This window comes from Ceratosolen solmsi, unplaced genomic scaffold (genome assembly GCF_000503995.2).
Source record: "Ceratosolen solmsi marchali unplaced genomic scaffold, CerSol_1.0 scaffold7, whole genome shotgun sequence".
NCBI lineage: Eukaryota > Metazoa > Arthropoda > Insecta > Hymenoptera > Agaonidae > Ceratosolen > Ceratosolen solmsi.
In genome coordinates, this window is record NW_011948413.1 from 5215982 (window position 1) to 5228619 (window position 12638).

Sequence of the window (12638 nt, forward strand, 5' to 3'; positions counted from 1 at the left end):
TTCCTAGACACTAGAAAGATCAATGATTTTTACGTTCTAAACGATTATTTCTTAAACAAAGCTTTACTTCAATCTAATCATAAAAATTTCTATTTTAAACATTGACTTGTATATCCTGCTAGTGTACATAATTTGTTTAAAAGGGTGATGGGAAACGATGAAAGGGGGGGGGGGGAAAAAGAGAGGATTAAATTAAGTTTAACCACCTACTACGTTAAGTGAGATTTAGTGTATATATATATATATATATATTTCACAAATCATTAGAGTTGTATGTGTGAGTCTTAATGTTGAGTTAAATAATAGAGGTGATATATATATATATATATATATATATATATATATATATATATTCAGTTACTCGTACGTTTTGATGATTTGTATAAAATAAATACTGTTAAAATGAAAATTATTTTTCAGCCTAATAGCGAAAAAACGATGAAAGATTAAAGCTTAGAAGACATTCTTCATTTATCGATCTTTCTTTATCACCTTTCATTTAAACATTAATAAAGATTAAGACTTTCGATTTTCATTATAGCACATTTTCACAACGGCAGGGCATGTTCTGACCGTGCACTTTTTACAAATGAAGACTGACCGAAACGATAGTGCTGTCATAGAAGTATACGATGGGATAAGCACCGGAGAGAAATTGTTGGCACGTGTCAGTGTCAGGAATGGCACCCTACCACAAAGTGTCACTACTTCCAGAGAAAATTTGTACATTAAATTTTTTGCCGAGCCACGCACTTCCATGATTGCTTTTCTGCGTCTTACGTCGGGTTACAGTAAGTCAATGATAATTCCATTAACCGTTACACATTTCATAATGTCCATTACAATTCTTCCACAACACGAAGCTCAATTGTTTTTAAATTTTATTATTATTTTATTTATTTATTTATTTATTTATTTTTTTATTTTCGTTTGACTTACTTTCATTACAAGATATCGGTTATTGCGCGTATTGTCATTAACATAATTCTTCTTTTTATATTTTTAAGAGTTAACTATCGCGTATCATCGGCTCAAATGCATCCTTGCGATTGTCCTAGGCTTGCCCGCTCACTCGACTTATTTCATCGTTATTATACGAATGAACGCTCGCGTAGCTTTGCATTGAAATTTAACGAGCCTTTTCGAACGAGTAAAAATAAAAGTGAAATTAAGCGCGACTTTGTAAATCCATCGCTTACCACGTGCCCCCGTCGCTTCGTTCTTAGAGAAAGCCTACGACCTGAACGTTACGAGCAGCACGATAGCGGACAACAATGGTCGCGGAATAGCCGCGGAGAGGCTGCGTTCGGCCTTGCACATAGACGATACCTCGGTGTCGAACAACCGACACGTGGCCGGTGTCCACGTACTTGGTGGCGTGCCCGACGTCAACGTCACTGGTAGTCGCATCGCCTTCAACAGGGGCGACGGCATCAACATCACAGTGACCGGCGGTAGCCGCAACATCTCCCGGACGAGTATCTCGTCTAACCGAGGCTATGGCATCGCCGTCTGGCTCAACGACAGCTCCACCAGCGAGTACGTGCACTTCAATCAGACGACGGTCGTCGAGTACTCGGAGATCTTCCGCAATCACGATATTGGCATCCTAGTGAGTTAATCGCTTGGAATAGAGTAATTCATTCGTATGATCGTAATTGAGGCGACGAGGCAAGATATTATTTACATTTACTTATTATTGATATTTTCTTCATAAACTTTCAAGTCCATTAAAGGCCTCTGCTATTATTTCTTTCAATTAATCGTGGAATTATTCAATTCATAGCATTAATACAGAGAGAAATTGATGACTCCAAGCCAGAATACAATGTCCAATGCATAGTGCTGGATATCATCTTAAAGATAAATTTATTTGAAAGCCAATGGCCAACGGCCAACGGCGCAATTAATGCCACAATTAATGGCCATTTTCCAACAGGTGGGCAACGCAACCGGCAATTCTTACGTCAACATCACCGGCAATTGGTTCAACAGCAGCTCCGAGACGGCCATTCAAATAGAATCGAGCTGGCGCCACAAGCAGGGCGTCCTTAAGCTTCAGATCGGCCACAACGTATTCGTACAAAATGCGAAACTCGGCATCAAGCTCAGCCCGGCCCTCAACATCGACGGTACCATCGAGTACAATCATTTCCGTGAGCACACGTACGGCGGCATCCTCGTACGTAATCCCTTATTCGAGGAGTTCAACATACTACCGGCGGATCTACTCATTCAGCACAACGAGTTCTACGATAATCGGGGCTTCTTCGTCGCTAGCCTCGGCCTATCACCGTACAGCGATCTCCAGCGACTCCTATTCACCCGCAACTTTCTCAGGGACAATAAGGCCCGCGAGCCCTTCGACAACGGGGACGTGCAGGGCTCGCGCCTCGTTCCGCGATCGAGGGTCTCGGCGGTGGTCGTTGTCTCGTCGAGTAACGTCCACGTCTTCCGAAACATCCTGCATAATCCGGAGTCGACGTACGAGATTGGCTCGCATTTAGAGGATCAGAGCAAAATTATCAACTGCACGTACAATTGGCTGGGCTCCAGTGAGCAGTCAGAAATATTTGAGAGGCTTTTTCATAGGCACGTGTCGCCATTTTTTAATTTAAAAATTTTTATATAATGCCAATGCCATAGGTCCCGCGCGCAATTCTCTTCATATCCTTTTAATTTTTATAGTAAAGCGTCTGCTTTTTCCACATTTTGCCACATTTACACATTGCCAGGGGAAATTGATATCCACCATACGTTGTAATAATTACGCTTGACTCATCTAATTAATAAGCAATTTTTCCATTTCAGGAAGGACAGATACAACCTGGCAAAGATAGATTACATACCTTATCTATTACACAGCAGTAATCCAGCAACTTACACGATAAATCCAAATCCGACCTTCGTACCGCGCTTTCTCACACCGGGCACGAATGTCGTGGGTGGGGAAGTCGATGGCCAGGAGATTCTCCAGGCCGGCGAGTACACGGTCAAGCGCGACATAAACGTTCGCCCCGGAGGTAAACTAATTCTTCAACCGGGTGTGACGTTGCGCTTCCCCCCGGCTGTCGGCATCATGGTCGCGGGTAAGCTCGACGCGCACGGCACCGGACCAAGCAACATCCTCATGACGCTCAAGGAGGAGATCGTCATCATGTCCTCCGACAATGACACGGCCATGGACATGGACATGGACGAGATGGCCCAGCTTGAAAATAATCCCAACGTCAAGATGAGCGGACACGTTCCCGTCAGGTTACTCGGCGGCAAGACCAACCACGAGGGCAGACTGCAGGTAAGCAGTAAGACACCCCCCCCCCCTCTCCCCTCCCCCTCCCCCCATCCCTCCCTCCTTACCCACCATATTCATATTACTTCTAATTATTTATAAATTATATAGCAACGGAAGGATCGCGTACATAGAAATATTATTATTATCATCATGTACGTAACAAGCGCTTTGACACACCAGTAATAGATAGCCAATTATAAAATACCTCTTGTAATTAGTCGGAAAGTGCATTTATCATATTGTCATGACGCGCGTGATACATTGAAAGCCGACTGTAAATCAATCGAAATTGCACTTGCTTGGTCAGGTACGAGTGGGCGACAAGTGGGGCACGGTTTGCAATTACGGTTGGACGATGCTGGACGCTGCGCTAATTTGCCACCAACTGGGCTTGACCCTCGACCCCGATAACTGGTTCATGGAGCGATCGCAGATACCCAGCGCTGGGACCAACGAGGACATCATCCTCAGCAACGTCCAGTGTAACGAAGACGACGTGGATGTGTCTCGCTGCAAGGCCGAAGGCATGGACGAGTTCGAGAACTCGTGCACTCACGAGAACGATGTTGGGGTGAGGTGCACCGAGGCTGCCTGGGCTGGCTTAAGACTCGGCCCCTTGGCCCTCAGGAGTGATCTGCAATATCTCACTATCGAGAGGGCAGGCTTGTTGGATTACACAACCAGCTCGTTCAAGCCAGGTGGGTTGGTCTTTTACCATATGACCATAATAATACGGGAGGGGAGAGGGTGGTGTGTGTGTACGTGTGGGTGTTTGTGTGTGTGTGTGTGTGTGTGTGTGTGTGTGTTTGTGTGTGTGGTTGTGGGGTAGGGGGGGGGTCTTCTCGACTCCTCTTTCGTCGGAACGAAGCATTTCGAGCAGAATTTATGCTCATGCTTTTATTGTCTTTATTTCCAAAAATTTTGCTCCTTTTCACTGTGTTTTCCAAACTCCAATAATTATAATTAACAATCATCTGTTGAATAAATTTTTTTATTTTTTGTTTTTATTCATAATCGAAAGTAATTACATATTATTCAGCAATCTCACTCTTGACAGAATAATGCATAAAAATTGAAAATTTGTTTAACATAACACAACTATACTCGTAATAAGAATAAAAAATTGTTTTGCATAAGCTCCAGCTTGTAAATAGAAATTTGATGTAAATTTGTCATGGTCATATTAGCATTTAGACGAGCATTGAAAATATCATAAAAGCGAGTAGTCCTTTTTTTCTTATTGGCGAACGATAGAATAATGTATAAGGATATGTTATAGAATAATATTCGATAGAAAGCCGCAGACGACAAGTAATTTGCCATTATTTTTAAACTATATTTTGTATTTGTTTAATATTAAAAAAATGAGCCTCCATATAGACGCTAAAGATTATAAATAATCTAACGATGTATCAATTTGTCGGACACGCGCAGCTCTGCAGATAGATTTTGCCCGACACTCTCTGGAAGGGGTTAAGGTGATAAATAACCTTCAGGATGGCCTGGGCATCCTGTATTCTGATATCTATTCGGCGGACGCCGTCAACACTGTGCGCAACAGCGACTTTTCCAATAACCGCGGCAGCGGCATAAGTTTCAAGCAGCTGGGACTGCGCATCTCGAGCTCGCGCTTGGAGAATAACAAAATCGCCGGCATCAGGCACAACCCCGCCTTTTCGGCGGTACAACAACGGGAGTTCGCGGGCTGGTTCATAAGCTCACCAGACACCTCCTTGGATTCGAGTTACGATCCCATAATAGTGCCAAGCCACGGTTCCGACATCGAACTCTCGATGGGCGAGACCAAGTACCTCGTCACCTCCAAGGTGTATGGCGAGGCCATCGACCGCTACCATCACGTTCGAGTGAGTCATTTTATTCGATTGTTTTTTTCGAGCTCTTACAGCGTAACCGCCATGCCTCCATTCCTGCGAATTCCATTCGCGATTGTACAATGGAAGTGTCACAAATTAATTTTTATATATATATATATATATATATATATATATATATATATATATATATAGACAAATAGTGTAATCCTAGAGTTCGGCATACCCTCGTGATAAAGAATGTTTAGCTAACGATTACATGAATCTAGTAACGTTAATCCCATTATGTTAATTAATCGATTATGTTATCGATTAATTTTATTGCATTGCCGCCAATATAATAGCGCAAATTACACGTCTACGTTCTTTTTATACACTTTCTTGGAAATTATATTGAATTCATTATATAATTGATGTCACATTTTCAAATTTCAGTGTACACCCGGATATGTTGTTGGTATCCAGCTATTAAATCCCATACAGAATAGAAGTACCGAGCGAATAATTTTACATGATTCACAAAATATTAAACACCCTGGAAACTCCTGGCATGTAAAGAGAGATCTTACGGTATTTCCGGTTGCCTCCAGTTCGTACATTGTTGTGTTCGAGTATCACAGCGGCGAGAATGCATTGGGTGGAACCGTCATTGTGCTCACTGCACTTCCAGCACCCATTCAGGTAGCCCTTCCGTATTATTATTACCTATACGTTTTTATTCGTATTTTTCACTTTTTTTTTTCTTTCGTTTTTTCGTTCTTTCTTTTATCTCTTTATCGTATTATTTTTTACCTTTTATTTTCTGGTTCGATAATATCTCTATTTATTTACTTTAATCGCCTGCAATGTATAATCAATTAAGGTTGACCATTGTATCGTTATGTGGAATAATATAAACAATCTTTTTTGAGTTGCACGTGCATGATTAAGAACGAAGTGAAATGCGACTCTCTTGACAATCTCGAGGCGCATATTTATCGTATCCTCTGACGTATGAATTAATAAATTAGAATACGGAAGAAGAGCTTGAAATTTAATCGTAAAATATATTTTGCAGGATATAAAGAATCGAATAGTTCGCGGGCCGATTCCGACTCTTCGAGTATCGAATACGAAAATTCGCGGAAATCGGCGAGGAATCCTCGCCTCGTATTATAATCGCTATCTGGACGAATGCGGCGATCACTACCTTCGTAAAGCCAACGAATCTTTACAATTTATTAATTGCGAGATATCCCATAATTACGAGGAAGCAATCTACGTTCATTCGCCCCATTGGAACGTTTTCAATTCCAACATTTCCGAAATAGCAATACATATAAACAACAGGTAAGATCTTTGACATTAATTAATTATCTCCCTTTGAGTGTGTTATAAAGCGAAAAGGGCTGCTATTAACGTAGCCTTATTTTTAATTACCATAAGTCCGTCAATATATCATCGCCATGCTTAAAAAAGTCTCTATGTCCTCTACGATATTTACAGTCTCATAACCGATAACGGCCGGGGAATGATCCAGTACAGTCGGGACATGCGTCAATCCAACAACCTGTTCCACTGGATCGTGAAGGACAGCACGATCGAGCGGAACCAGGGTGGTGGCTTCGAGATCGCATTACCTTACGTCTGGCAGTATAACGAGAATTTCACCCACTCGATCTACATGGACAACAACACGTGGCAGGCGAACGAGCAATTCGCCTTCGTCGTCGACGGACATTACGCGAGCTTCAACATGTCGCGCAACCGCTTCGACGGCAACCGCTGCAAAACCGGCCTTATATCCATTCGCGGTATGGAGAAACGCATGAGGATCGAGGCGAACAGTATCGAGCACAACGTCGGGGCGTTCATGCTGGAGTTCAGAGCCGACAGCCAGTCGGAGATTCTCGGTGAAATTGACGCGAGATTCATGTACAACGAGGTCAAGCAGAACAGTCGTGGCGCTGTCGCCAGTCGTGGCATACATCAGATGTTCGACACACCGACCTATGTCGTGGGTTTTAACGGTATCCAGAAAGTGCGCGTGAACAGAAATTTATTTGGCGAAAATTCTCTGGATTACGAGCTACTTGCGGGCATAAGAACCGCTAAAATTAATAACAAGGTCGACGTGTCAGAAAATTGGTGGGGCACTGCCGAAGATCTTCAGATCAGGTGAGCTAAAAACAATCGTTGACTTCATTGGAGAGCAGAGGGCAGACATTTGAGCATTTACAGTCTCTCGTGACTATATAATTACGAAGTGAGATATAAGCGAGATGTTTGTCGGAGATGACTCGTGACTCAGTCAAAATTGCATTAGTTGACAATGATAAGCAAAGAACCCATTAGTTAAATGGTATCTTTCAAGAAAGATATTTATAACATAATTAATTACCACGATGTTAGAATTCTTTAAGCGTCTCCTGACCATTAATACGAAATTTAAAACAAGTTTCGTTAATTTTATTTGTTAACTCATAAAGAAACACTACTATTATTGTGTTAGTGAAATTCCGCGCTCTTAAGAATAAAATGTGACTGTTGAATTTTTACTTTTCAGGCAACGAATTTTCGATTTCGACGACTGGAACGACCACGCCGTGGCGGATTTCCGCCCATACTTAACGACTGATTCTCTAGATTCCTCGATATCTGCATCTTGGGAGCCCATAACCGAGATAGATTTAAATAATCTCGGAGGACGTATCCTTGACAATCTATCCCTTTACTCGAGACCACAACCGTACGTCATTCGCTCCGACATAACTGTCATGCCCGACGCCACACTACACATATATCCGGACGTCGTTATGGAATTTGCTCCGAACGTTGGTATTCTCGTACTGGGTACCCTGAAAGCCATCGGTGCACCCGATCACGAGATCATCATGCGGCCGATCCAAGAGAAAAACGATAAACCCATTACTCGGAAGAGGAGTGCAAATTCTGAAACTATTAGATTGTGCAAAGAGGAGAATTGCACCAATGCTACAAATGAAGGTGAATTTTTTTTTTATTTTTTTTTAACAAAGTTTCTTAAAATAATCGCGATTAATTGCCATTTCCATTGCAGCATTAAATGTTTAATTAAGCTTTACTATTTTAAATACCTTTTCAATTCTACTAATAAATATTCTTATTAATTTGAATCAAATTAGTTTTAAGCATAAATAGTGTATTTTGCATATATATATATATATCCTTTTAATCCATTCGCTACTCACTCAAATTAATTAATATAGTAGAATATGTAGAATCTCATGTTATAAAGATTAAATAATAACTGTATATATATAGTATTCCGTACTTCAATTCAAAATTAAAACTATTATACAGAAAAGAAAAAAATCTTATGATTCATTCCTACACCATTGCATTAAATTTATTGTCCCAAATTATCGACAAGCTACGTCTGCTCTCTCATTTTCAGGATTCTTGGAGTATTTTAATCGAACAACTCTGCAATGGATACCGCTTTGCGATAAACGTTTCACCGAACGGAATGCACAAGTGGCCTGTCGTCAATTAGGCTACGAACCATTAAACGTTTACGTTTCAAGGGACCGACGATACGAATTGCACCCTGGATCCCTATCCAGAATATGGTCCTGGTCCGAACCTCTGCAGGTACTGTCTATAGAAAAAATTTTATGTTTACTAGGGAATGGCCAATACCTTCAATATTCTCTTTAAAGTCGCCAAATTGTATTATTGCTCCTTTACAATCGAATTATTATAATAGAAATGCATGTTTACGAATGTTTTATAGGCAATAATTGTATATTAGCCAAGCAATAGAAAGCAATAGTATTTTAAATAGAAATAACAATTTATTTACCTTCTTACTTTTTGTCAAAATATAATGACGATATTCAAGAGTCTTAAAAATGAGGTTTCGATGAGAAGTTTTTTCGTTACAGAAACGAGACAGAAACATATAATCGCTACAAAAAACCTGCGTTCGAATTAAAACCCTAACATCAATATCATTATACAATATGTAAAAGTAAATATTGAAATATTAATTAGAATAATATTGGAAATTTAGTGCACCGGAAAGGAGGAGATTTTGGAAGACTGCCAGATTCGATTGAACGGCCAATTGTTCGGTCAGCGCTACGAATGTCCTTGGGACGGGAAATTTGTATTTCTGCATTGTGGTCAGCGAAATCTCGACTCGTCGCTCAATTATTGGGGCGGCATACGCATTGCCAATAGCGAGTTCGAGCATTACCTGTATGAGTATCGTATTCACGACGTCGTGACTCACGAGACCGTTCGACGGGTTGAGTCAGTGGTCAAATATGTGAATATCACAGGCGCCGGAATATTGCACAACGAAAGGTCAGCGGCTATTCAGTCGATCATAAAGTCACCCAGCGTAACCCGCGTGAACATTGATCGAAGCGCTTATCATGGCATCAACGTTATATCGCCGACGCATACGGTAAAAAGAATTATCTTACATTACACTTTTTTTTTATCTATGGTTTCCTAAAGGATAGATTATGACTAAGCGATTGTATGTCATAATCACAAATAAAACATTTATTAATGCAGTAACTGAATAAGTATATCAAACAATTTAACATATTTTTTATAAATGAATAAACTTTTATTAGAGAATTTATAAAGTCTTAATTTGAGATTTGTTTAACGTATTAAAATGAATAAAGAGCCTTTTGAAATTTAATCCTCTTGTGACAAATAATCAGTATGTGTGCATACCTAGCTTTTGCTCTGACACGAGATAAATTGTTAAAGATTTTAGATTTTAGAATTATTTTATCATAAAAAATTGATCATGAAAAATATCCAAATGCCGTGATTTTTTTTTTTTTTTTATCAATTAATATATAATTACAGAGATATAAGGAAATTGTATTGTTTTTGTTGATTTGATCGTTTAGGTTGAATTACTGTTCAATCAAGTTAACAATGTGCTCGGAAATGGTATCAATATTTTATCACTGACGGGAGAAGGCCGTGAGGCCGACGAGAGCTCATTCACTCCCTTGAAAGATTTAAATATTCCATACCATTTATTTAGCATCGTTGATATCTGTGATACTACCAAAGAAGTCACAATAGAAGAGCGTGTACTATTGTATTACAAGTATGACAACAACCCGGTGAACTGTGTGAAGATCTTTCGTAGTAATCATCGCGCCAAGCCCTTTGGTTTTCGGTAAATGATTTTAGCATAAATTTATTAACATAAATACAGCACTGTAACTTTCATATGTTTGAAATGGAGGATTACATTGTGCCGTGATTTTTAATAATTGATTGACATATCGTTTTATTCGTTTTTAGTCTTTTACAATTCAATTTGTTTAATTCCACTGGCAAGCCAGGCAGGATGGATAGCTTGACGCTTTACGACGGTGATATTTACAATGTGACGGTTAAAAAGATCGACGAACTCTATGTCAACAATCACATTGAAAAGAAACTATTTAAAACACAAGGACCAAGTTTAAGTGTGAAGCTTTTCGCAACTGGCGCAAGTAATGTTCACGGATTCATTGCTGAAGTTGTCACATTGCCTATATCGGCAATAGGATTTAGTAAGTTTTTTTTTATTTTTTTATTTTTATTTTTTATTTATTTCTCATGTAAATCATCAAATCATTAAACAGTTATGAATTGAACGTTAAAATTGTTTTCCATTTTGCGGTGCGTTCGAGGTATTTAAGAAGCAAATTTTTTCTTTTCAGATCGCGACGTACAGCACAATATATCTTATTCCGTGATTTCGAAGTGTCAAGAAGACGCGGTAAAGTATTCCAGTGCTGGCGAAGTAAATGCTGTGATTACATTAGAAAGAAATCAATTTATTAATAATTGTGAAAAACTATATGGAAACTTCAGTACGTGCAAGTCTGCAGTTTCGATCGACATTCAAAATACTCAATCTATTTATTTCAGAGTAAGCTCTCAGTTCATTTGTTCATAAGCCTAACGAACGCAAATAAATTATTCTAATTAGATCCATTTTATAAGTGTTAGATGAGTTTATCCATCGTTAGGGCTTTAACTAGTCATATATTTATAAATATTTTCATATTCTTTTATTTTGTTTCAAGAATAATTTGGTCATGAGAAATCAAGGAGGACTGAAAATTAGAGCAGACTCTCGCGGTTCTGCAACTTCTCTCAAAGGCTGGATTCATAACAATCTGTTTGTAGAAAATTTCGATAATCCAGTATTGTACATATCCTTAATTATACAAATAGTCATACCATTAATGAAAGCCATGTAATTTATTGTATCAATTTTCTTCGTTGAAGGTACGTTGAAGGCCGACAAAGTAGTCCTTATCAAGAAGTAACGATATTTAGAAATTATTTTACCAAGAACAATGCATCTTACGAGAACAACATTATTTTAAAGCAAGTCGTCAGTAATATGACCTTGAATTACTTGCATGGAAATTTAGGAAAACACTTATTAGAAATTTCCGGTTTCGAACGGGTCCGACTTCCAATATACCAAAGCACGTCCCACAATGGATTTTACAAGTATGATATAAATCGATTGATTATTATATTATATATATATATATATATATATATATATATATATATATATATATATATATTAATACTAATAATTATTTTACTAAAATATCACTTTTAGAAATTACGCTTTAGATCGCGATGGACGAAGTACAATAGTTGCGGGAACTCCAGGTCAACAATATGTAGACAATATTTTCTTTAATCCTGACAACGATTATGAAATGCTTACAATCAATAGATCGCTGTGAGTATATTATTTTATTTAACGATATTAGTGATTATTAATATTTATAGTTCATTAAATTGACACTTGGTTATTAAAAGAAAACAATATAATACGAGCCTTTTTAGATCTATTGTAGAATAATTTTATATACTTCTTTATTTTAAGGATGCATTTTTGTTGTTGTTTTTTTTTTTTTTTGTTAATTTATCGAATTATTTTTCCTTTCATATTACAAATTCACACACACGTTATAAAAATATCAGCGTGGTCGACTCGGAATGGTATGCTAAGTAAGTACGCGACTATTGTTTGTCGTGATTTTTTATGTGCAATTGCTTTGTTACAAAAGTGTCCAGCAAAGCGAAATGCTGAAATTGTATTATTCTATTAAAATTGCAAATAATAGAAATTTTATTCTCAATAATTATTATATACATTAGAAATCTAAATTTTACGCACATTTAATATTTTCTTTTCTTTTTATCTCTTCAAGTAATAATTTTTGTTGTATAGTGTTTTTGTCTTGTATTATTTCATATTTTATAATAAATAGATATTTTATTAGAAGTATACGTCATACACATAATGCTAACAAGATCTGACGGTAAAATCTTAATTTTACTTAGAGGTCTCTATGTACTATTTGTAATTTACGTTTTATTTCTAATTGTCAAATAATTCAATAACAGTTACTCAGGTCGTAACTTCAAATATTATAATAACAATTTCATCCAAAGACACGTTCTTTTCATTTATACCATTGGGTGAACAATTT

The 12638-nt window shown here is 38.1% G+C and overlaps 1 protein-coding gene across 1 annotated transcript in view; it reads left to right on the forward strand.

Moving 5' to 3' along the window:
* Positions 1-12638, forward strand: part of bark (C-type lectin domain-containing protein bark beetle) — a 41434-nt gene that overhangs the window by 24761 nt on the left and 4035 nt on the right. Inside the window, exons 7-25 of the mRNA XM_011506422.1 lie at positions 542-791; positions 1227-1612; positions 1940-2592; positions 2812-3298; positions 3603-3993; positions 4730-5160; positions 5563-5808; positions 6185-6456; positions 6613-7284; positions 7673-8112; positions 8543-8739; positions 9161-9559; positions 10023-10300; positions 10429-10682; positions 10833-11044; positions 11202-11326; positions 11407-11637; positions 11756-11881; positions 12127-12153. Of these exons, the coding sequence (XP_011504724.1) occupies positions 542-791; positions 1227-1612; positions 1940-2592; positions 2812-3298; positions 3603-3993; positions 4730-5160; positions 5563-5808; positions 6185-6456; positions 6613-7284; positions 7673-8112; positions 8543-8739; positions 9161-9559; positions 10023-10300; positions 10429-10682; positions 10833-11044; positions 11202-11326; positions 11407-11637; positions 11756-11881; positions 12127-12153 (6077 nt within the window). The remainder of the gene's footprint in view (positions 1-541; positions 792-1226; positions 1613-1939; positions 2593-2811; positions 3299-3602; positions 3994-4729; positions 5161-5562; positions 5809-6184; positions 6457-6612; positions 7285-7672; positions 8113-8542; positions 8740-9160; positions 9560-10022; positions 10301-10428; positions 10683-10832; positions 11045-11201; positions 11327-11406; positions 11638-11755; positions 11882-12126; positions 12154-12638) is intronic.